This window comes from Falco naumanni, chromosome 1 (genome assembly GCF_017639655.2).
Source record: "Falco naumanni isolate bFalNau1 chromosome 1, bFalNau1.pat, whole genome shotgun sequence".
Taxonomy (NCBI): Eukaryota; Metazoa; Chordata; class Aves; order Falconiformes; family Falconidae; genus Falco; species Falco naumanni.
The window spans coordinates 118,825,909-118,849,897 of NC_054054.1; the positions used below are offsets into that span (position 1 = coordinate 118,825,909).

Consider the following 23,989-nt stretch of genomic DNA (forward strand, 5'->3'; position numbering starts at 1 on the left):
AGGTGAGGGCAGTCAGGGTCTTGGGGGTCTGGCAGGTGGAAACCCTTTCTGGCTGGGAGCATCCGCCCACCCATCACCCAGGCACCTCCCCAAAACCAGCCCAGCTACCTCAAATCTCCCTAAAACACTTCCCAGGGTCCCTTCCAACTCGCATTACCCAACCATCCTAAATCTTGCCTCCTCCAAGCCCTTCCAGGATGGAGAAGGTGCAAATGCAAACAGAACCTTTGCAGGAAGAGCCTGGCCTGGGGTAGTGGTGTCTTCCTGGAGTGTGGGGTATGTATGACCAGGCAGATGGCACAGGCTCCATGGCCCCTGGCACTGCTGCAACTGGTAAGGACACCCAGAGGGGACTTTCCTGGAGAAGAGGATCACTAAGGAGCTGGGTGCTCGTGCAGGAGAAATTCCTCCAGTGTTGGGGAAGAAAGCTCTGTGCTGGGACACGATGCCTTGAAGGTGAGGAGGGCTGCAAGGAGGGGTTACAATTTAGCTTTAGGAGGGGGCTGATGCATGGTGGGGGGAAGCACCTTGCAGTTGCAGGGGGAGGGCTTGCAGACAGCCAGATCCTGCAAAGAGGGAGGATAGGGAGAGGGAACCGAGGACTGAAGTGCTTTGCCCCAGGCTGCTCAGGAAAGCCCTCAAGCTCTCACTGCCTTCAAGTGTGTTTTTGCAAGGGCAAGTCCTGCTCTAGAGGGAGCTGACTTGTTAGAAGAGCAGAAAACTGAGGTTTGGAGTTGTTTTGCAGATACAGATTGGCTGAAAAGTGAAAGAGAAATTTTCACTGCCCTGGGAGTTGCCTCCTCCGCACCCAGTCCCAGCACCCACTGCCTCTGGACCTGTGGCCAGTGGGGACAGGCACAAGCAGAGAGGAATCTGCCCGTGTGCTGGAGGGAGGGTTTGAACCCCTCATCTTGTCTGGTCCAAGTGCTCAGGGATGCTGGCAGGAAAACCCCCTATTGTACACAACACTTGAGGCAGCAGCAACCCTTGGGAGTGAGCCTGGCCGCTCACCTGCCCTCTCCCCCGTGGGGCAGGTGCAAGAGGAGTGCTTGGCATTTAAACCTCCCCAAGGCACCCCGAAGCCCCCCACTCCCCCACAGGGCAGGCCTTGTGCTGTAGGGTGAAAGCAAACAGGCTTCCCTTGGGTTTCACGGCTGCTCTCAGCCCCTTTGGCCAGGGCGGGGGTGGTCCTCCACCGGTCTCTGTTAAAGCCTTTGGGCTGGCTGGTGGGGTACCAGGGATTTCTTACATAGAAGCCTATGGCTGTAATGCTCTTATATTAAATAAAGGCAGGCCCTATCCTTTAATGTGGGGGGTGTGCCAAGCCCCCTTCAGCTTTATCGTCATTTCTGTGGGCTCCTCAGAAGTCAGAAGAGGGATGGGGGCACAAGTAGGGGGAGGAGGGCTGGGGTTGCCCCTGTGCCAGGCCCGTGGGGGCCAGCACACAGGTTTGGGGTTTGCTGGTGCTGCCAGGGCTGGATTTGGCCCCGGGTAGAGCGGGGTCCCAGAGCATCCCCTGGGTACCACAACGCTGCCCATTCCCAACCCTGAAGGACCCCCATCCTGGGGTCTGTCCCTAAATAGCCGAGTCTCAGCCAGACCTGGCAGGTACCCTCCGCCTCCCCATGGCAACGCGCAGACCAACGGCAAGGCCCGAAGCTGTTTACGAGGCGGAGCGTCGCCGTGGCAACGCGTGAAGCCTCTCGGAGCAGCTACTTAATGGCAGCCCCCGGGCGGCCGGGAAATCACGGCGGGCAGGGCCTGGCACGGCGCGGGGCCAGCGCTCACCGGGGTGGGGGGAGCGGGACCCCCCAGCCCAGCGCCGGGCCTCCGGGGATTTTGTTGTTTTTTTTCTCTTCCAACCCCCACCCCCCATCTTTTTTTTTTTTTTTTTTTTTTTTTAATCCTGTTCTTCCAGAAGCTTCTTGCTCTCTCGTGAACTTTGGAAGTTGCGGGACGTCGCCGGGACGGGGTGAGGGGCGGCGGCGGGGGGCGACAGCTGCGGGGGGCGGGGGGGTCGCGGGCGGGCGCTGGGATGGGGCAGCGGGACGGCGCTGCTGGGGCTCGGCAGGGCAGCTGGGGCGAAGCCGCCTACAGGGACGGGAAGTGTGCGGCGGGGGGGGGGGGGGTGGGGTGTGTCTTATTGTTATTTTTATTCTTATTTTTACTCCTATTTTTTAAATTTATCTTTTATTTGTATTTATTTAAATTTGGTTTATTCCTCCCCCCGTCACCCACCACCCCGTCCAACTACTGCAGCGAGCATTGTGGGGACCTCCCCCACTGCTGGCACAGGGGCTGGCAGGGGCTGGGTGGTGGCACTGGGGGACCAGGTACACAAACAGGACCCCGCTGCCCCGAGCCCTATTGCCCCCGGCGGATGGGCTCAGTATCATCTAACCCACGGAACCCCCAGCCCCGGCGCGGCCGGTGCCCGGCTGGCCTCGGCAGCCCCCCGGCTGGCCCGGGCCGGACCAGGTGAAGGCAGCAGCAGAAACGGCCCCGAACCCAGGGAGTGGGCAGCGGGGGGGACTCGAAGGGCTTTGCCCGAGGTGTCGCAGCCTGACATTTAGTCCTGCTAGCGGCAGGTGCGACAAACGGCCCCGCTCCGTGGGCTGCCGGGGCTGGGCTTTGGCTCTTCCCGGGGGTTTCCCTTGGTTTTGGAAAATTCTGCCTTCAGCCGAAGGCTTGCCGGGCAGCACCAGCCCGCCGGGGTGGGGGTGGGTGACACCGGGGCGCGGGGCTCTGAGGGCATCTCCCCGAGCTCTGGGGCTGCCGAAGCACCCCGGGGGAGGCGCTGCGGCTCTGGTGCGCAGCACCCCGGGGTGGGTCTCGCTCAGTGGTGCTGGGGGCACCCAGACCCGGTCCTGCCCGCGTGCCAGAGAGCAGCTGCGCCTCGGGGAGCCCCAACCCCCTCTCTGCTCTTATTGCAGGACCTGCCCCGCGCCCTCCTTCCCCTTCACGTGCGCCCCGGGACTGCAAGAGCTGCCGACACACCGAGCCATGGCTGAGGGGTGGCTGAACAGCCTGCAGGCAGGCAAGGACGGAGGGCACACGGGCAGCATGGGGGACTCAGATGATCTTGATGACAGCCTGACCAGCCTCATGTGGCTGCGTGACTTCTCAATCATTGACGCCACCATGGGCAAGTCCTCCTACTGCCCCAGTGGCCCAGACCTGCACGACGGTCATAAGGTCCCCAGCTTTGCTGCTCCATGCTCACCTTTGGCTGCCGACCCAGCGTGCATGGGCATACCACACACCCCCTGCAATCCCATCTCCTCTTCCACCTCAAGGACAGCCAACCACCCTGTGGCCGTGCACCCGCAGCTCGCAGAGGACATTGACTACAAGACCAACCCGCACGTCAAGCCACCCTACTCCTATGCCACCCTCATCTGCATGGCAATGGAGGCCAGCAAGAAGCCCAAAATCACCCTGTCCGCCATCTACAAGTGGATTACGGACAACTTCTGCTACTTCCGACACGCTGATCCCACCTGGCAGGTAGGAGGGAGATCTGGAGACCTCTTGCCGTCTCCCTTCTCCCCACAGGGCTACGGAGGGCTTTCCGAGGCAAGGTCCCATGGGGATGCTGCATCCCACTGGGAGGACAGCCACACAGGCTGTAACAGCAAAGATCTCATGAGTGGAAATCCCAAGGCCACGAGGGTGACAGAGGGAAGGAGCCACTGTGGGGATGAGCCCAGGGCCATTTTGGGAGCAGGGAGGTACCTGCTGTGCTGCTGGCTCCTGAGGCTCCTCTTGGCTCTGGGGCGAAGGCATCTCTGACCCTGGCTCCACCTTTCTGGAGCTCTTGTCAGGTCCCAAGTCCCTCAGGGCTGAGCACACCAAGTCACCAAGTTGAGTATTTGTGGGTGCTGAGGACCAGGCGTAGCAGAGGGGTGGATAGAAGCCCCAGGGAGGTGCCACTTGTTGGACAAATGCCTTGTTGGGGAGGTTGAGAGCAGAAATGCAGCTGATTTCCAAGCAGGGCAGAGCACAGGTGTCCTGTCCCCTTGGCCGGGCAAAGGAGGCTCCATCGCTGTGACAAGCTGGTGAGGCCTCAGAGCGAAGCCCAAGAGAGATCAAAGAGGGCTGCTCTCCCCAGCTAGCATGAGCGTGTCCCCAGAGGGTAGGGGGCAGCCCCCAGTCACACCAGGTTTGGGGACAGCCTGAATCACAGGGGTTTCTCCCAGCACCCTGGCTCGCTGCCCTGCTCTGTCACGTGAGGCTTTCTAGGGCAGGAGGGACCTGGGTGGCTCTTCCCTCCACTTGGGTTATTCCCAGCACGAGTCCGCTCTCTGGCAATCCGGCGATGCCGGTGGTCATGCTCACCCAGGCAGGGCTGGGCAAAACCGCTGCAAAGCCTCTGCCCAGGGGTTGCCCACCTTCTCCCCAGCCAGGTGGGTCTCCAGTGGCTCCTGAAGCCCACCATGGGAAAGGGAATCCCCGGGTCCCCAGCCTTCCCTGTGCTGGGGGGACCCAGAGGAGCGATGCTGGAGGACCAGCTGTGCACCAGCGTGTTGACTTTCTCCTGCAAAATCACGGCTGAGTAATCACCACGTTTTCAATCAAATGTGTTTATGAAAAAACAAAAGGTTTTCAATCCCTCTCCGCAGAGATGCAGGGGGTTCACGGGACCGCAGCCGGCAGGAATGGTAAATACGTTAATCGGCCAGGCAATAACAGAGGGCAGCCCAGGGATGGGGAGGGGAGATGGGGAGCAGAGAATTCAGCTTGTGAGTCTCTGACCCTTGTAAAGTTTTGTTAAACTGTAAATTTGGAGTTACCACAGCCTGGGTTGTTTGCAGGGATATCTGTGTTCCTGCTGCTTTCTTCTTTTCCATTGTCTGGCTTTTCTTTCCCTTCATTTTCTGCCTTTGTTTTTCTTTTTTTACTTTTTTTTTTTTTTCTCTTATGTGAAGACAGCCTAGAAAGGTCATGCCACCCATACTCTGGGGGGAGATGGATATATTCCTGTGGGAGCTGAGTGGTTTGGAAGGGAGCCAACACACCCAAGGAGCTTCAGCCCAGAGGAGGGTTTTGTTGTGTGTGTGTGTGTGTGCGCGCGCGCGTGTGTGTGTTTTTCAACAGCTCTAAGCATTCAAGCCTTGTTTTTCCTATTCGGCACTACGGATTATGGATGAATAAGCATAAAGATATCCAAGCAACATTAAAAAAAACCCAAACCCTCTACCATATGCAATCTCTTAATACAGTCTTGGCTTTGGGGAGTCCAGCGCTGGGTTATTTACCCAATAACTGAGTTTCCTTTCTGATTATTCACATCACTCCAGGCACATTCAGGGTTTCAGAACAGCGTGATGGAGGCAGAAACTTCGCTTTTTCTTTTTTTTTTTTCCTTTTATAATTTTCTTTTTTACACCCTCAGCTTATTTGGGTGGTGGCTGATGAAGATGCAGTGATTTCACACCGAGCTTCCTCGGGCCAAAAGGCACCTCTGGGGACACACACGGCTGCGGCGGAACAGCCCGTGTGTCTCTCCAGTTTTGCCCGCCTGGTTTGTGTCAGCCTGGCTGTAGGGAGGCACGGGGGCTACTTTTTGGCCAAAAATTTCCCCCCCAACACTCGTAATAGGCACAGATGAACTGGGGGATGCAAGGAGGGCCCTGATCATGCCATCCCACACGGTGCTGCCAGCCCTGGCCACTTGTGCTGGGGCCGTGGCCACATTGGTGTAATGACTTCTCCTCCGTGCCTACAGAAAGTCTGGCTGGTTTCCTCCAGCGCACTGCATGATCTAAGGCCCCACGGCCCTGGTGTACAGCCAAGGAGAGTTGCCCAAAATCTTCCCGCTGGTTGCCAAGTCCTAGCCTGAGCGCCGTGGCTCCTGCCATCGCTGGCTGGAGTAGACGGGAGGCAAGAAAAGGGCCAGTGACTCAGGGCAGGGGTGTCTCTGCTGGGCACGCACCCGGCATGTTTGGACGTTGCCATTTCTGCTTGCTTTTGCCCATTTCTGGTTGCCGAAAATGTGCTTTCCCACCAGTCTCCCGTGCACCCAGGTAGGTGCTGCGGCAGCACACAAGCATTCAGACGGATTCTTTTTCTCTTTTGGGTCTAGAACTCCATCCGGCACAACCTCTCCTTGAATAAGTGCTTCATCAAGGTGCCCCGGGAGAAAGGCGAGCCGGGGAAAGGCGGCTTCTGGAAGCTGGACCCCCAACACGCTGACCGGCTCAAGAACGGTGCCTTCAAAAAACGGAGGACGCCCCCCGTGCAGATCCACCCGGCCTTCACCAACGGGGCCCAGCCCGGAGCACCGTTTGCCACCAGCCCAGCTGCTCCGGCTTGCACCTCCAGCAGCATCCTCACTGTCAACACCCAGTCGCAGCAGCTGCTGAAAGAGTTTGAAGAGGTCACCGGTGGCCACAACGGGAATGCGGTGGACGGCAAGGCAGGGCACAAGCGCAGGCACAGCTCGCCCAAGAGAACAGCCAAGGTGCCTCGGCTTTCCAGCTCGGCCTTGCTGACTCAGGAAGAGCAGACCGAGCTGGGGTCGCTGAAAGGTGACTTTGACTGGGAAGCCATTTTCAACACCAACCTGAATGGAGACTTCTCTGCTTTGGGGGACCTGGACCTCATGCCTGCCATCAGCATCGTAACACGTGACCTGGACTTGATGTTACATGGGCACCACGTCGACTGTCCCCAGGGCCAGGAGCAGGTCCTCACTGAGTCCAACAAGAACATCCTGGACATTGACGAAACCTTCATGGCCACTTCTTTCCTGCAGCACCCCTGGGATGAAGGGAAAAATGATTACCTCTCCAACTGTGTCAACATGGAGCAGTTATTTGACCTCAACGATGCCTCTTTACCAGCAGATGAGAGCGACTGGAGCAGTCTGGCGTCCCTCTTATAAAGTGGCCAGTCACCATTCAAAGCCCGCACAGACTTTAGTAGGATGTGCCCCCCATGCTGCTGGGAATTACAAGGGACAAGATTTTCTAGAGACAGAGACCTCCACAGTTACTTTTACCAGCTTCATTGTACGATTATTCACAGAAACACCGGGGGGGAGAAAAAACCACCACCATAGGAACTCCTTGATAGATCATTAAAGGACACATCAGAATTCTCTGGTCCACCAGTTTCCTCAAGGCAAGAAATATAACACTACTTATTTTTTTACTTTTAGAGGAAGAAATACAATATTTCTTTTTCCATGGAGGTGGTCACGGCATATGTTCCTTTAGGGCTAAAGGAGAGCACCTGCTACATCCCTTCTAAGACATGAGGTTCCTGGTGGCTTTAGGACTTGATAGACTAAGTGCAATTTCTTCACCCTTTCGTCTTGCTGTTTCTCATTCTTTTTTCTGTCTGAGGTAGCTGGTAGGTACAGCGTGTTAATTAGCAGCAAGCAAATAGAGGTCCCTTCTGGATTGTTCCGAGTTCAGCCTCCCTCCTGACTTGTGCCTAGGGAAGAAGAAGAAGAAAAGGTTTATAAATTCAGCAAGCCTGCATCTTTAGATGTTTTTATATAATCTATTATATATTATATATTCAAAGAAACCTATATTTTTAGCACTAGACTTTCTTAATAGTAGGAGGATAGGGGAAAAACAGTTTGGGGGCTGTTTTGTATTTTCACTCTTTAAAGGCTTGTGTTCACTGTTCTGTAAACCAAGACTACGCAAGGGATAATTCCAGCAGCAGCAGCAGCAACAACAGGTTTTGATAAGGATCCAGCAATTGGTCCTGGCGGAAGAGCAGCAGGGACTAGGGCTCTCCCAGAACTGTCTTTCATAGTTTTTGTAACCAAAATCCTTGCTGTGCTTGCCAAAGGGCCAAGACCACCGTAAGCCCTCCCTGTCTTTCACCAGCTGACATAGACCCTCTCCATTTTTTTGGACTGATGCTGTTGCCCTCCACTACCTTTGCTCATCCATCAGGCTCCAGGTGGCTGCCAGGGCAATGCAGGACCCTGATTAAGGAGACACTTTTGGGGGAGCTGTAAGGGAACTGCCGTCGCATGGCCGTCAGCTGGTGTTGATGTGTCACACCACATCCAATGCTGCCAGGTGGGACTGAGAAGGAAAGAAATTCACATTCAGGCTCCACTCAAGAGCTCAGGCCAAACACTGTGCGTGCAACGGGCTCTGGGGACAGCAGTGAAGATCAAGTCCCTTGCAGCTGGGAACAGCTCATCAGCTGGCAGAGCCGCAGGCTGGACACCCACGGAAGCTTTGGCCCTTTGACTTGGGGTGCAGCAAGAGCGTGGCAGGGTCTCAGCAAAGTAGCTCAGAAGCATTCTGAGAGTGGAGCCAAACTCTGCAGAAACATGACGTGGAGCTCTCAAGCACTACATTCTTTGCCTCTCCTTTGCTGTAGGTTATTAGAAGTAAGAGTAGCCATTAAGTGGGAGTAAGTAGAAGCAGTAGTTTTAGCGGTGTGTCTTAGACTTGCCGAAAACTGGTACATTGGAGGATTGTACATAGTTCGTTTTTTGTCTACAACAGCACTTCGTACATTCATGTAAGCAATATAATTGAGAGAATAGTTGTAGTGTATCAATTAAAAAGCCTTAAAAACAAATATAAATTACACTTAGAGTAATTTGCACCCAGATCCGGGGAGAGTGTTGGAGCCGTGGAAATAGGAGCACAAGTCCCGCACCCCCCCCGGGTAAAGCATGGGCCAGGCTGAGAACCGTCACGTTCAGTGCATGAAAGCATGCACTGGGGCTGGGACGCTGCCTTCCCCCAGTGAGATGCTTTGCCATGGGATGCCACCACATGGCTGGGGATGGTGTCCCTGGGGCTGCTGCGTGAGGACCATGTCTCTGGGGGGGCTTTGGGGGCTGGTGTAGATGTTTATATCTGTATTGACAATGCTTCTTTGTATTTCTTGGTTTTGTTATGTTGTCCTGTTTTAGGGCCTCTATACTGATGCTGAAGAACTGCAGAGACACGTGTGCAATTTAACCTTTTTCATGGAAAGTATTTTAAATATTAAAAAAAAAGGAAAAAAAAAACTAAAGAAAACTCCTTTTTGCCTCCTTGTTTCCTTCCAGCAGCGCCTGGCTCCGTCTGACCCTCCCGACCTGGAGGTAGGGGACATCTCACCAGCCCGGCCCTGGCTGTACAGCCAGCCCCTGTACATGGATGCTACCACTCCCCCTCTGCAGCGCCACAGCAATTCCCCATGGGGAAACTGAGGCACAAGCCACCACCTGCGTGGCAATGGTTACACGCTGCCCGTGCGGCACAAGGGTGGCCGCGCTCAGTGTCCCAAGTCCTGGGAGCTGCTCCCAACCCCTGGAGCATCCTTCCCTGCCTCTGCAGGGAGCTGCTGGGGGTGACATGGTGGTGGTGGGAGCGCCCGGGACTACCCCTCTGCTTGTGCCATGTCCCCACCCGGCTCTGTAGATGCCCCTGGGAAGGAAACACAAGTGGCTTTGGAGCCTCCCGGGTACAGGGTGGTGAGAGGAGCTGCACAGAAGCCACAGGAATAGCTGAGCCCTCGCGAGGCCAGTTACGCCCAGGAGGAGCTGGGCTCTGCTCAAGCGGGGAAGAAGAGCAGCGCACACTCAGCTGCCAGCGCAGCCGGTGCAGACAGGGCAGCGGGTTTGGGTCTGGGGGCAGCGGGTTTGGGGAGCCCCACGGGGAGGGCAGGTTGGCTCAGGGCTGTGGGGCTGGGTGCGAGGGAGGCCGGGGCCAGGCTCTGTGCCCACAGCTGTGGGGCAGGGCTGTCACCCGGGATGCTGGGAGAAGGGGGCTGGAGGGGGACTCCGGAGAAGGGTGGTCTGGCCCCTGCACCGTGCCTGCTCATCCCCCCTGTCAGGCTGGAGCATCTCCAGGGACAGAGGTCCCCCTCCGCGCCCTGCCTGGGGCTCATCCTTCAGAGGGACCCACTCCGGGATGTCCCGTCCCTCTTGCCCTAGGGACACAGCCCTCCCCAGCAGATGCCCAGCACGTGAGGAGCACCCTGTCACCTCCCCCGGGATCTGCTGGATCCCATGGGCACCAGGCACTGCAGCCGCCAGCCCCAGGGCTGCCTGGTTGCTCTGCAGGGGTCACAGCTCTTCCCAGGCTGGCCAGTCTCAACACAAAATAAGGGCTGAGCTCACTGCAGAGCCTAGCCTCGGCTTGTGTGTGCTTCGTGCCGGGAGAGCAGGATGTGACCCTTGGGATGAGGTAGGGTTATCCCTTGGCGGTGGCAGCTTTCACGGGGCTCTGGCAGGAGCAGCGGCTGGAGTTTGGAGGCAGATCTGGGCTCTCCTCTTGGGGACGCGGGGGACCAGGAACCTCAAAAGGCAATAAGGAATTCCCGGTCCTGGCTTCTCCTCTCAGCACCCTGGTGGTAGCACTGCGGGAGCTGCTCTGTGCTTCCCCCGGGTAACGGTGCCACTGGCAGGGCTGCAAAGAGCTGGCAGCCCTCTGGTCCCTCGGTCCACTTATTTGCGTTGTTTTGCCAGGCACAACCACGCAGGTCCTGGTTTTACCCGCCCTGGAAAGGGACGAGCCCCCAGCACCCCAACACTGACAGCCGAGTGCAGAGAACAGCCTGGCCAGGAAAAAGTATTCCGGCCTGTCGGAGCCAGCCGAGGGCTTAAAAGCGAGAAAGGGTGAATATGCTGGGGGGCCAGGTACCCAAACAAGCTGTCACTGCCCGAGGCTTCTGGAGGGGATTGAGGCACGGACTCCTGAGTCTGACCACAAGACCCTTCGTTAGTCCCAATCCCACCTTATCTGTCCTCGTCACTGTCCACGCGCAACATACCAAACCATCCCTGGTCAGTCACTACTGATCACGCTCTTTTTCTTGGCTACAGACAAGGGGTTAAGCCCTAAGCTACACCCCCCCCCCCCCGCACTCGGTGCGTTTCTGTGAGTTTCACGTTCTCAGCCAGCCGCCGAGACGCGGCACCGCGCACCCGCTGCGGCCTCGCTCCACGTCCCCTTTGCCTTCCCGGCCCGCAGCTCCTCCTTTCCCTCCCCCGCAGCCTTCCAGGCCCTTCACAGGCACCGTGCCCTCCGGCGCTCGCCATCGAGCCCTCTACAGCTTCTCCCCGGCGCGGGGAAAGCCCGTCCTGCGGGACGGGGCAGGTGGTTGAGCCCCGCCCCACACGCGCCCCCGCCCGCCCCCCGCCACGCGCCCCGCCACGCGCCCCCCCACGCGCCCCCCCGCGACTGTTGGGCTCGGCACCGTTTAAACGCGGGCGGAACCCGCAGCCCCGGCGCGGCCGGTGCGGGGCTCCCCGGTCCCGGCCGGCCTCGGCAGCCCCGCCGCTGCCCCAGAGCCGGGGGGCGCGTCTGCAGCCCCCAGCGAACAGGCGCCGCACCCCCGGGCCGCGAAGAAGCCAAAGCCGAACTGCCGGCTCGCTGCGAGCGCGGTGCTGAGAGGGGCTCCGCGCCCCGGCCCCGGCTGGCCCGGGCGGACCAGGTGAAGGCAGCAGCAGAAACGGCCCCGAACCCAGGGAGTGGGCAGCGGGGGGGACTCGAAGGGCTTTGCCCGAGGTGTCGCAGCCTGACATTTAGTCCTGCTAGCGGCAGGTGCGACAAACGGCCCCGCTCCGTGGGCTGCCGGGGCTGGGCTTTGGCTCTTCCCGGGGGTTTCCCTTGGTTTTGGAAAATTCTGCCTTCAGCCGAAGGCTTGCCGGGCAGCACCAGCCCGCCGGGGTGGGGGTGGGTGACACCGGGGCGCGGGGCTCTGAGGGCATCTCCCCGAGCTCTGGGGCTGCCGAAGCACCCCGGGGGAGGCGCTGCGGCTCTGGTGCGCAGCACCCCGGGGTGGGTCTCGCTCAGTGGTGCTGGGGGCACCCAGACCCGGTCCTGCCCGCGTGCCAGAGAGCAGCTGCGCCTCGGGGAGCCCCAACCCCCTCTCTGCTCTTATTGCAGGACCTGCCCCGCGCCCTCCTTCCCCTTCACGTGCGCCCCGGGACTGCAAGAGCTGCCGACACACCGAGCCATGGCTGAGGGGTGGCTGAACAGCCTGCAGGCAGGCAAGGACGGAGGGCACACGGGCAGCGTGGGGGACTCGCATGATCTCAACGACAGCCTGACCAGCCTCATGTGGCTGTGTGACTTCTCCATCGTTGGGATCGCCCTGGACGAGTCCTCCTGCTGCCCCAGTGGCCCAGACCCGCACAACGGTCACAAGGTCCCCAGCTTTGCCCCACCGTGCTCACCCACGACCTCTGACACGGCCTGCGTGGGCATGTCACACACCCCTTGCCCTGCCAGCCACCCTGTGGCCATGCACCCGCAGCTCGCGGGGGACATTGACTACAAGACCAACCCGCACGTCAAGCCACCCTACTCCTATGCCACCCTCATCCGCATGGCAATGGAGGCCAGCAAGAAGCCCAAAATCAGCGTGTCCGACATCTACAAGTGGATCATGGACAACTTCTGCTACTTCCGACACGCTGATCCCACCTGGCAGGTAGGAAGGAGATCTGGAGACCTCTTGCCGTCTCCCTTCTCCCCGCAGGGCTACGGAGGGCTTTCCGAGGCAAGGTCCCATGGGGATGCCCAAAATCTTCCCGCTGGTTGCCAAGTCCTAGCCTGAGCGCCGTGGCTCCTGCCATCGCTGGCTGGAGTAGACGGGAGGCAAGAAAAGGGCCAGTGACTCAGGGCAGGGGTGTCTCTGCTGGGCACGCACCCGGCATGTTTGGGCGTTGCCATTTCTGCTTGCTTTTGCCCATTTCTGGTTGCCGAAAATGTGCTTTCCCACCAGTCTCCCTTGCACCCAGGTAGGTGCTGCGGCAGCACACAAGCATTCAGACGGATTCTTTTTCTCTTTTGGGTCTAGAGCTCCATCCGGCACAACCTCTCCTTGAATAAGTGCTTCGTCAAGGTGCCCCGGGAGAAAGGCGAGCCGGGGAAAGGCGGCTTCTGGAAGCTGGACCCCCAACACGCCGGCCAGCTCGAGAACGGTGCCGTCAAAAAGCGGAGGACGCCCCCCCGTGCAGATCCACCCGGCCTTCACCAACGGGGCCCAGCCCGGAGCACCGTTTGCCACCAGCCCAGCTGCTCCGGCTCGCACCTCCAGCAGCATCCTCACTGTCAACACCGAATTGCAGCAGCTGCTGAAAGAGTTTGAAGAGGTCACCGGTGGCCACAACGGGAATGCGGTGGACGGCAAGGCAGGGCACAAGCGCAGGCACAGCTCGCCCAAGAGAACAGCCAAGGTGCCTCGGCTTTCCAGCTCGGCCTTGCTGACTCAGGAAGAGCAGACCGAGCTGGGGTCGCTGGAAGGTGACTTTGACTGGGAAGTCATTTTCAACACCAGCCTGGACGGAGACTTCTCTGCTTTGGGGGACCTGGACCTCATGCCTGCCATCAGCCCCGTAACACACAACCTGGACCTGGCGGTGCACGGGGACCACGTCGACTGTCCCCAGGGCCAGGAGCAGGTCCTCACTGAGTCCAACAAGAACATCCTGGACTTGGACGAAACCTTCATGGCCACTTCTTTCCTGCAGCACGCCTGGGATGAAGGGACAAATGATTACCTCTCCAACTGTGCCAACATGGAGCAGTGGTTTGACCTCAACGATGCCTCTCTACTAGCAGATGAGCATGGGCCAGGCTGAGAACCGTCACGTTCAGTGCATGAAAGCATGCACTGGGGCTGGGACGCTGCCCTCCCCCGGTGGGATGCTTTGCCATGGGATGCCACCACATGGCTGGGGATGGTGTCCCTGGGGCCGGGGCAGGAGGGCCATGTCTCTGGGGGGGCTTTGGGGGTCGGCGTAGATGTTTATATCTGTATTGACAATGCTTCTTTTTGGTTTTGTTGGCTTTCTCTTGGTTTTGTTATGTTGTCTTGTTTTGGGGACTCTATAGGGATGCTGTAGGATTGCAGAGGTACGTGTTCAATTTCACCTTTTTCATGTAAAGTATTGTAAATATTAAAAAAAAAAAAAAACAAACCCTGAAGAAAACTCCTTTTTGCCTCCTTGTTTCCTTCCAGCAGCGCCTGGCTCTGTCTGACCCTCCCAACCTGGAGGTAGGGGACATCTCACCAGCCCGGCCCTGGCTGTACAGCCAGCCCCTGTACATGGATGCTACCACTCCCCCTCTGCAGCGCCACAGCAATTCCCCATGGGGAAACTGAGGCACAAGCCACCACCTGCGTGGCAATGGTTACACGCTGCCCGTGCGGCACAAGGGTGGCCGCGCTCAGTGTCCCAAGTCCTGGGAGCTGCTCCCAACCCCTGGAGCATCCTTCCCTGCCTCTGCAGGGAGCTGCTGGGGGTGACATGGTGGTGGTGGGAGCGCCCGGGACTACCCCTCTGCTTGTGCCATGTCCCCACCCGGCTCTGTAGATGCCCCTGGGAAGGAAACACAAGTGGCTTTGGAGCCTCCCGGGTACAGGGTGGCGAGAGGAGCTGCACAGAAGCCACAGGAATAGCTGAGCCCTCGCGAGGCCAGTTACGCCCAGGAGGAGCTGGGCTCTGCTCAAGCGGGGAAGAAGAGCAGCGCACACTCAGCTGCCAGCGCAGCCGGTGCAGACAGGGCAGCGGGTTTGGGTCTGGGGGCAGCGGGTTTGGGGAGCCCCACGGGGAGGGCAGGTTGGCTCAGGGCTGTGGGGCTGGGTGCGAGGGAGGCCGGGGCCAGGCTCTGTGCCCACAGCTGTGGGGCAGGGCTGTCACCCGGGATGCTGGGAGAAGGGGGCTGGAGGGGGACTCCGGAGAAGGGCGGTCTGGCCCCTGCACCGTGCCTGCTCATCCCCCCTGTCAGGCTGGAGCATCTCCAGGGACAGAGGTCCCCCTCCGCGCCCTGCCTGGGGCTCATCCTTCAGAGGGACCCACTCCGGGATGTCCCGTCCCTCTTGCCCTAGGGACACAGCCCTCCCCAGCAGATGCCCAGCACGTGAGGAGCACCCTGTCACCTCCCCCGGGATCTGCTGGATCCCATGGGCACCAGGCACTGCAGCCGTCAGCCCCAGGGCTGCCTGGTTGCTCTGCAGGGGTCACAGCTCTTCCCAGGCTGGCCAGTCTCAACACAAAATAAGGGCTGAGCTCACTGCAGAGCCTAGCCTCGGCTTGTGTGTGCTTCGTGCCGGGAGAGCAGGATGTGACCCTTGGGATGAGGTAGGGTTATCCCTTGGCGGTGGCAGCTTTCACGGGGCTCTGGCAGGAGCAGCGGCTGGAGTTTGGAGGCAGATCTGGGCTCTCCTCTTGGGGACGCGGGGGACCAGGAACCCCAAAAGGCAATAAGGAATTCCCGGTCCTGGCTTCTCCTCCTCTCAGCACCCTGGTGGTAGCACTGCGGGAGCTGCTCTGTGCTTCCCCCGGGTAACGGTGCCACTGGCAGGGCTGCAAAGAGCTGGCAGCCCCCTGGTCCCTCGGTCCACTTATTTGCGTTGTTTTGCCAGGCACAACCGTGCAGGTCCTGGTTTTACCCGCCCTGGAAAGGGACGAGCCCCCAGCACCCCAACACTGACAGCCGAGTGCAGAGAACAGCCTGGCCAGGAAAAAGTATTCCGGCCTGTCGGAGCCAGCCGAGGGGTTTAAAGCGAGAAAGGGTGAATATGCTGGGGGGCCAGGTACCCAAACAAGCTGTCACTGCCCAAGGCTTCTGGAGGGGATTGAGGCACGGACTCCTGAGTCTGACCACAAGACCCTTCGTTAGTCCCAATCCCACCTTATCTGTCCTCGTCACTGTCCACGCGCAACATACCAAACCATCCCTGGTCAGTCACTACTGATCACGCTCTTTTTCTTGGCTACAGACAAGGGGTTAAGCCCTAAGCTACACCCCCCCCCCCCGCACTCGGTGCGTTTCTGTGAGTTTCACGTTCTCAGCCAGCCGCCGAGACGCGGCACCGCGCACCCGCTGCGGCCTCGCTCCACGTCCCCTTTGCCTTCCCGGCCCGCAGCTCCTCCTTTCCCTCCCCCGCAGCCTTCCAGGCCCTTCACAGGCACCGTGCCCTCCGGCGCTCGCCATCGAGCCCTCTACAGCTTCTCCCCGGCGCGGGGAAAGCCCGTCCTGCGGGACGGGGCAGGTGGTTGAGCCCCGCCCCACACGCGCCCCCGCCCGCCCCCCGCCACGCGCCCCGCCACGCGCCCCCCCCACGCGCCCCCCGCGACTGTTGGGCTCGGCACCGTTTAAACGCGGGCGGAACCCGCAGCCCCGGCGCGGCCGGTGCGGGGCTCCCCGGTCCCGGCCGGCCTCGGCAGCCCCGCCGCTGCCCCAGAGCCGGGGGGCGCGTCTGCAGCCCCCAGCGAACAGGCGCCGCACCCCCGGGCCGCGAAGAAGCCAAAGCCGAACTGCCGGCTCGCTGCGAGCGCGGTGCTGAGAGGGGCTCCGCGCCCCGGCCCCGGCTGGCCCGGGCGGACCAGGTGAAGGCAGCAGCAGAAACGGCCCCGAACCCAGGGAGTGGGCAGCGGGGGGGACTCGAAGGGCTTTGCCCGAGGTGTCGCAGCCTGACATTTAGTCCTGCTAGCGGCAGGTGCGACAAACGGCCCCGCTCCGTGGGCTGCCGGGGCTGGGCTTTGGCTCTTCCCGGGGGTTTCCCTTGGTTTTGGAAAATTCTGCCTTCAGCCGAAGGCTTGCCGGGCAGCACCAGCCCGCCGGGGTGGGGGTGGGTGACACCGGGGCGCGGGGCTCTGAGGGCATCTCCCCGAGCTCTGGGGCTGCCGAAGCACCCCGGGGGAGGCGCTGCGGCTCTGGTGCGCAGCACCCCGGGGTGGGTCTCGCTCAGTGGTGCTGGGGGCACCCAGACCCGGTCCTGCCCGCGTGCCAGAGAGCAGCTGCGCCTCGGGGAGCCCCAACCCCCTCTCTGCTCTTATTGCAGGACCTGCCCCGCGCCCTCCTTCCCCTTCACGTGCGCCCCGGGACTGCAAGAGCTGCCGACACACCGAGCCATGGCTGAGGGGTGGCTGAACAGCCTGCAGGCAGGCAAGGACGGAGGGCACACGGGCAGCGTGGGGGACTCGCATGATCTCAACGACAGCCTGACCAGCCTCATGTGGCTGTGTGACTTCTCCATCGTTGGGATCGCCCTGGACGAGTCCTCCTGCTGCCCCAGTGGCCCAGACCCGCACAACGGTCACAAGGTCCCCAGCTTTGCCCCACCGTGCTCACCCACGACCTCTGACACGGCCTGCGTGGGCATGTCACACACCCCTTGCCCTGCCAGCCACCCTGTGGCCGTGCACCCGCAGCTCGCGGGGGACATTGACTACAAGACCAACCCGCACGTCAAGCCACCCTACTCCTATGCCACCCTCATCCGCATGGCAATGGAGGCCAGCAAGAAGCCCAAAATCAGCGTGTCCGACATCTACAAGTGGATCATGGACAACTTCTGCTACTTCCGACACGCTGATCCCACCTGGCAGGTAGGAAGGAGATCTGGAGACCTCTTGCCGTCTCCCTTCTCCCCACAGGGCTACGGAGGGCTTTCCGAGGCAAGGTCCCATGGGGATGCCCAAAATCTTCCCGCTGGTTGCCAAGTCCTAGCCTGAGCGCCGTGGCTCCTGCCATCGCTGGCTGGAGTAGACGGGAGGCAAGAAAAGGGCCAGTGACTCAGGGCAGGGGTGTCTCTGCTGGGCACGCACCCGGCATGTTTGGACGTTGCCATTTCTGCTTGCTTTTGCCCATTTCTGGTTGCCGAAAATGTGCTTTCCCACCAGTCTCCCTTGCACCCAGGTAGGTGCTGCGGCAGCACACAAGCATTCAGACGGATTCTTTTTCTCTTTTGGGTCTAGAGCTCCATCCGGCACAACCTCTCCTTGAATAAGTGCTTCGTCAAGGTGCCCCGGGAGAAAGGCGAGCCGGGGAAAGGCTGGCTTCTGGAAGCTGGACCCCCAACACGCCGGCCAGCTCGAGAACGGTGCCGTCAAAAAGCGGAGGACGTCCCCCCGTGCAGATCCACCCGGCCTTCACCAACGGGGCCCAGCCCGGAGCACCGTTTGCCACCAGCCCAGCTGCTCCAGGCTTGCACCTCCAGCAGCATCCTCACTGTCAACACCGAATTGCAGCAGCTGCTGAAAGAGTTTGAAGAAGTCACCGGTGGCCACAACGGGAATGCGGTGGACGGCAAGGCAGGGCACAAGCGCAGGCACAGCTCGCCCAAGAGAACAGCCAAGGTGCCTCGGCTTTCCAGCTCGGCCTTGCTGACTCAGGAAGAGCAGACCGAGCTGGGGTCGCTGGAAGGTGACTTTGACTGGGAAGCCATTTTCAACACCAGCCTGGACGGAGACTTCTCTGCTTTGGGGGACCTGGACCTCATGCCTGCCATCAGCCCCGTAACACACAACCTGGACCTGGCGGTGCACGGGGACCACGTCGACTGTCCCCAGGGCCAGGAGCAGGTCCTCACTGAGTCCAACAAGAACATCCTGGACTTGGACGAAACCTTCATGGCCACTTCTTTCCTGCAGCACGCCTGGGATGAAGGGACAAATGATTACCTCTCCAACTGTGCCAACATGGAGCAGTGGTTTGACCTCAACGATGCCTCTCTACTAGCAGATGAGCATGGGCCAGGCTGAGAACCGTCACGTTCAGTGCATGAAAGCATGCACTGGGGCTGGGACGCTGCCCTCCCCCGGTGGGATGCTTTGCCATGGGATGCCACCACATGGCTGGGGATGGTGTCCCTGGGGCCGGGGCAGGAGGGCCATGTCCCTGGGGGGGCTTTGGGCGGTCGGCGTAGATGTTTATATCTGTATTGACAATGCTTCTTTTTGGTTTTGTTGGCTTTCTCTTGGTTTTGTTATGTTGTCTTGTTTTGGGGACTCTATAGGGATGCTGTAGGATTGCAGAGATACGTGTTCAATTTCACCTTTTTCATGGAAAGTATTGTAAATATTAAAAAAAAAAACAAAACAAACCCTGAAGAAAACTCCTTTTTGCCTCCTTGTTTCCTTCCAGCAGCGCCTGGCTCCGTCTGACCCTCCCGACCTGGAGGTAGGGGACATCTCACCAGCCCGGCCCTGGCTGTACAGCCAGCCCCTGTACATGGATGCTACCACTCCCCCTCTGCAGCGCCACAGCAATTCCCCATGGGGAAACTGAGGCACAAGCCACCACCTGCGTGGCAATGGTTACACGCTGCCCGTGCGGCACAAGGGTGGCCGCGCTCAGTGTCCCAAGTCCTGGGAGCTGCTCCCAACCCCTGGAGCATCCTTCCCCGCCTCTGCAGGGAGCTGCTGGGGGTGACATGGTGGTGGTGGGAGCGCCCGGGACTACCCCTCTGCTTGTGCCATGTCCCCACCCGGCTCTGTAGATGCCCCTGGGAAGGAAACACAAGTGGCTTTGGAGCCTCCCGGGTACAGGGTGGCGAGAGGAGCTGCACAGAAGCCGCAGGAATAGCTGAGCCCTCGCGAGGCCAGTTACGCCCAGGAGGAGCTGGGCTCTGCTCAAGCGGGGAAGAAGAGCAGCGCACACTCAGCTGCCAGCGCAGCCGGTGCAGACAGGGCAGCGGGTTTGGGTCTGGGGGCAGCGGGTTTGGGGAGCCCCACGGGGAGGGCAGGTTGGCTCAGGGCTGTGGGGCTGGGTGCGAGGGGGAGGCCGAGGCCAGGCTCTGTGCCCACAGCTGTGGGGCAGGGCTGTCACCCGGGATGCTGGGAGAAGGGGGCTGGAGGGGGACTCCGGAGAAGGGCGGTCTGGCCCCTGCACCGTGCCTGCTCATCCCCCCTGTCAGGCTGGAGCATCTCCAGGGACAGAGATCCCCCTCCGCGCCCTGCCTGGGGCTCATCCTTCAGAGGGACCCACTCCGGGATGTCCCGTCCCTCTTGCCCTAGGGACACAGCCCTCCCCAGCAGATGCCCAGCACGTGAGGAGCACCCTGTCACCTCCCCCGGGATCTGCTGGATCCCATGGGCACCAGGCACTGCAGCCGTCAGCCCCAGGGCTGCCTGGTTGCTCTGCAGGGGTCACAGCTCTTCCCAGGCTGGCCAGTCTCAACACAAAATAAGGGCTGAGCTCACTGCAGAGCCTAGCCTCGGCTTGTGTGTGCTTCGTGCCGGGAGAGCAGGATGTGACCCTTGGGATGAGGTAGGGTTATCCCTTGGCGGTGGCAGCTTTCACGGGGCTCTGGCAGGAGCAGCGGCTGGAGTTTGGAGGCAGATCTGGGCTCTCCTCTTGGGGACGCGGGGGACCAGGAACCCCAAAAGGCAATAAGGAATTCCCGGTCCTGGCTTCTCCTCCTCTCAGCACCCTGGTGGTAGCACTGCGGGAGCTGCTCTGTGCTTCCCCCGGGTAACGGTGCCACTGGCAGGGCTGCAAAGAGCTGGCAGCCCCCTGGTCCCTCGGTCCACTTATTTGCGTTGTTTTGCCAGGCACAACCACGCAGGTCCTGGTTTTACCCGCCCTGGAAAGGGACGAGCCCCCAGCACCCCAACACTGACAGCCGAGTGCAGAGAACAGCCTGGCCAGGAAAAAGTATTCCGGCCTGTCGGAGCCAGCCGAGGGGTTTAAAGCGAGAAAGGGTGAATATGCTGGGGGGCCAGGTACCCAAACAAGCTGTCACTGCCCGAGGCTTCTGGAGGGGATTGAGGCACGGACTCCTGAGTCTGACCACAAGAGCCTTCGTTAGTCCCAATCCCACCTTATCTGTCCTCGTCACTGTCCACGCGCAACATACCAAACCATCCCTGGTCAGTCACTACTGATCACGCTCTTTTTCTTGGCTACAGACAAGGGGTTAAGCCCTAAGCTACACCCCCCCCCCGCACTCGGTGCGTTTCTGTGAGTTTCACGTTCTCAGCCAGCCGCCGAGACGCGGCACCGCGCACCCGCTGCGGCCTCGCTCCACGTCCCCTTTGCCTTCCCGGCCCGCAGCTCCTCCTTTCCCTCCCCCGCAGCCTTCCAGGCCCTTCACAGGCACCGTGCCCTCCGGCGCTCGCCATCGAGCCCTCTACAGCTTCTCCCCGGCGCGGGGAAAGCCCGTCCTGCGGGACGGGGCAGGTGGTTGAGCCCCGCCCCACACGCGCCCCCGCCCGCCCCCCGCCACGCGCCCCGCCACGCGCCCCCCCACGCGCCCCCCGCGACTGTTGGGCTCGGCACCGTTTAAACGCGGGCGGAACCCGCAGCCCCGGCGCGGCCGGTGCGGGGCTCCCCGGTCCCGGCCGGCCTCGGCAGCCCCGCCGCTGCCCCAGAGCCGGGGGGCGCGTCTGCAGCCCCCAGCGAACAGGCGCCGCACCCCCGGGCCGCGAAGAAGCCAAAGCCGAACTGCCGGCTCGCTGCGAGCGCGGTGCTGAGAGGGGCTCCGCGCCCCGGCCCCGGCTGGCCCGGGCGGACCAGGTGAAGGCAGCAGCAGAAACGGCCCCGAACCCAGGGAGTGGGCAGCGGGGGGGACTCGAAGGGCTTTGCCCGAGGTGTCGCAGCCTGACATTTAGTCCTGCTAGCGGCAGGTGCGACAAACGGCCCCGCTCCGTGGGCTGCCGGGGCTGGGCTTTGGCTCTTCCCGGGGGTTTCCCTTGGTTTTGGAAAATTCTGCCTTCAGCCGAAGGCTTGCCGGGCAGCACCAGCCCGCCGGGGTGGGGGTGGGTGACACCGGGGCGCGGGGCTCTGAGGGCATCTCCCCGAGCTCTGGGGCTGCCGAAGCACCCCGGGGGAGGCACTGCGGCTCTGGTGCGCAGCACCCCGGGGTGGGTCTCGCTCAGTGGTGCTGGGGGCACCCAGACCCGGTCCTGCCCGCGTGCCAGAGAGCAGCTGCGCCTCGGGGAGCCCCAACCCCCTCTCTGCTCTTATTGCAGGACCTGCCCCGCGCCCTCCTTCCCCTTCACGTGCGCCCCGGGACTGCAAGAGCTGCCGACACACCGAGCCATGGCTGAGGGGTGGCTGAACAGCCTGCAGGCAGGCAAGGACGGAGGGCACACGGGCAGCGTGGGGGACTCGCATGATCTCAACGACAGCCTGACCAGCCTCATGTGGCTGTGTGACTTCTCCATCGTTGGGATCGCCCTGGACGAGTCCTCCTGCTGCCCCAGTGGCCCAGACCCGCACAACGGTCACAAGGTCCCCAGCTTTGCCCCACCGTGCTCACCCACGACCTCTGACACGGCCTGCGTGGGCATGTCACACACCCCTTGCCCTGCCAGCCACCCTGTGGCCGTGCACCCGCAGCTCGCGGGGGACATTGACTACAAGACCAACCCGCACGTCAAGCCACCCTATTCCTATGCCACCCTCATCCGCATGGCAATGGAGGCCAGCAAGAAGCCCAAAATCAGCGTGTCCGACATCTACAAGTGGATCATGGACAACTTCTGCTACTTCCGACACGCTGATCCCACCTGGCAGGTAGGAAGGAGATCTGGAGACCTCTTGCCGTCTCCCTTCTCCCCACAGGGCTACGGAGGGCTTTCCGAGGCAAGGTCCCATGGGGATGCCCAAAATCTTCCCGCTGGTTGCCAAGTCCTAGCCTGAGCGCCGTGGCTCCTGCCATCGCTGGCTGGAGTAGACGGGAGGCAAGAAAAGGGCCAGTGACTCAGGGCAGGGGTGTCTCTGCTGGGCACGCACCCGGCATGTTTGGACGTTGCCATTTCTGCTTGCTTTTGCCCATTTCTGGTTGCCGAAAATGTGCTTTCCCACCAGTCTCCCTTGCACCCAGGTAGGTGCTGCGGCAGCACACAAGCATTCAGACGGATTCTTTTTCTCTTTTGGGTCTAGAGCTCCATCCGGCACAACCTCTCCTTGAATAAGTGCTTCGTCAAGGTGCCCCGGGAGAAAGGCGAGCCGGGGAAAGGCGGCTTCTGGAAGCTGGACCCCCAACACGCCGGCCAGCTCGAGAACGGTGCCGTCAAAAAGCGGAGGACGTCCCCCGTGCAGATCCACCCGGCCTTCACCAACGGGGCCCAGCCCGGAGCACCGTTTGCCACCAGCCCAGCTGCTCCGGCTTGCACCTCCAGCAGCATCCTCACTGTCAACACCGAATTGCAGCAGCTGCTGAAAGAGTTTGAAGAAGTCACCGGTGGCCACAACGGGAATGCGGTGGACGGCAAGGCAGGGCACAAGCGCAGGCACAGCTCGCCCAAGAGAACAGCCAAGATGCCTCGGCTTTCCAGCTCGGCCTTGCTGACTCAGGAAGAGCAGACCGAGCTGGGGTCGCTGGAAGGTGACTTTGACTGGGAAGCCATTTTCAACACCAGCCTGGACGGAGACTTCTCTGCTTTGGGGGACCTGGACCTCATGCCTGCCATCAGCCCCGTAACACACAACCTGGACCTGGCGGTGCACGGGGACCACGTCGACTGTCCCCAGGGCCAGGAGCAGGTCCTCACTGAGTCCAACAAGAACATCCTGGACTTGGACGAAACCTTCATGGCCACTTCTTTCCTGCAGCACGCCTGGGATGAAGGGACAAATGATTACCTCTCCAACTGTGCCAACATGGAGCAGTGGTTTGACCTCAACGATGCCTCTCTACTAGCAGATGAGCATGGGCCAGGCTGAGAACTGTCACGTTCAGTGCATGAAAGCATGCACTGGGGCTGGGACGCTGCCCTCCCCCGGTGGGATGCTTTGCCATGGGATGCCACCACATGGCTGGGGATGGTGTCCCTGGGGCCGGGGCAGGAGGGCCATGTCCCTGGGGGGGCTTTGGGGGTCGGCGTAGATGTTTATATTTGTATTGACAATGCTTCTTTTTGGTTTTGTTGGCTTTCTCTTGGTTTTGTTATGTTGTCTTGTTTTGGGGACTCTATAGGGATGCTGTAGGATTGCAGAGATACGTGTTCAATTTCACCTTTTTCATGGAAAGTATTGTAAATATTAAAAAAAAAAAAAAAACAACCCTGAAGAAAACTCCTTTTTGCCTCCTTGTTTCCTTCCAGCAGCGCCTGGCTCCGTCTGACCCTCCCGACCTGGAGGTAGGGGACATCTCACCAGCCCGGCCCTGGCTGTACAGCCAGCCCCTGTACATGGATGCTACCACTCCCCCTCTGCAGCGCCACAGCAATTCCCCATGGGGAAACTGAGGCACAAGCCACCACCTGCGTGGCAATGGTTACACGCTGCCCGTGCGGCACAAGGGTGGCCGCGCTCAGTGTCCCAAGTCC

At 60.7% G+C, this 23,989-nt stretch overlaps 4 protein-coding genes across 4 annotated transcripts; all 4 read left to right on the forward strand.

Annotated features, from left to right (window-relative positions):
- Positions 1 to 73: 73 nt before the first annotated feature.
- On the forward strand, positions 74 to 8,990 carry LOC121081802 (forkhead box protein J1-like). The gene is made up of 4 exons (XM_040581047.1): positions 74 to 456; positions 1,919 to 1,972; positions 2,934 to 3,507; positions 6,086 to 8,990. The coding sequence occupies exons 3-4, from the start codon at positions 3,004 to 3,006 to the stop codon at positions 6,884 to 6,886; spliced, it is 1,305 nt and encodes a 434-aa protein (XP_040436981.1). The 5' UTR covers positions 74 to 456; positions 1,919 to 1,972; positions 2,934 to 3,003; the 3' UTR covers positions 6,887 to 8,990.
- A 2,941-nt stretch (positions 8,991 to 11,931) lies between these two features.
- LOC121086233 (forkhead box protein J1-like) lies at positions 11,932 to 13,564 on the forward strand. The gene is given in 3 exon segments (XM_040589719.1): positions 11,932 to 12,411; positions 12,781 to 12,927; positions 12,929 to 13,564. Coding segments are annotated over 3 exon segments (1,260 nt in total). The 5' UTR covers positions 11,932 to 11,934.
- A 3,276-nt stretch (positions 13,565 to 16,840) lies between these two features.
- Positions 16,841 to 18,475, forward strand: LOC121086283 (forkhead box protein J1-like). Its single transcript, XM_040589853.1, is given in 5 exon segments — positions 16,841 to 17,320; positions 17,690 to 17,767; positions 17,769 to 17,834; positions 17,836 to 17,913; positions 17,915 to 18,475. Coding segments are annotated over 5 exon segments (1,260 nt in total). The 5' UTR covers positions 16,841 to 16,843.
- A 3,277-nt stretch (positions 18,476 to 21,752) lies between these two features.
- Positions 21,753 to 23,384, forward strand: LOC121086327 (forkhead box protein J1-like). The gene is made up of 2 exons (XM_040589974.1): positions 21,753 to 22,232; positions 22,602 to 23,384. The coding sequence occupies exons 1-2, from the start codon at positions 21,756 to 21,758 to the stop codon at positions 23,382 to 23,384; spliced, it is 1,260 nt and encodes a 419-aa protein (XP_040445908.1). The 5' UTR covers positions 21,753 to 21,755.
- The last annotated feature ends 605 nt before the right edge of the window (positions 23,385 to 23,989 follow it).

What these genes read in the sequence shown, in the direction of transcription:
- LOC121086327 (XM_040589974.1), top strand. Translation starts at nt 21,756, where the DNA reads ATGGCTGAGGGGTGGCTGAACAGCCTGCAGGCAGGCAAGGACGGAGGG. An exon ending in ACGCTGATCCCACCTGGCAG is followed by an intron (nt 22,233 to 22,601) that starts GTAGGAAGGAGA and finishes TTTTGGGTCTAG; the next exon opens with AGCTCCATCCGGCACAACCT.
- LOC121081802 (XM_040581047.1), top strand. Translation starts at nt 3,004, where the DNA reads ATGGCTGAGGGGTGGCTGAACAGCCTGCAGGCAGGCAAGGACGGAGGG. An exon ending in ACGCTGATCCCACCTGGCAG is followed by an intron (nt 3,508 to 6,085) that starts GTAGGAGGGAGA and finishes TTTTGGGTCTAG; the next exon opens with AACTCCATCCGGCACAACCT.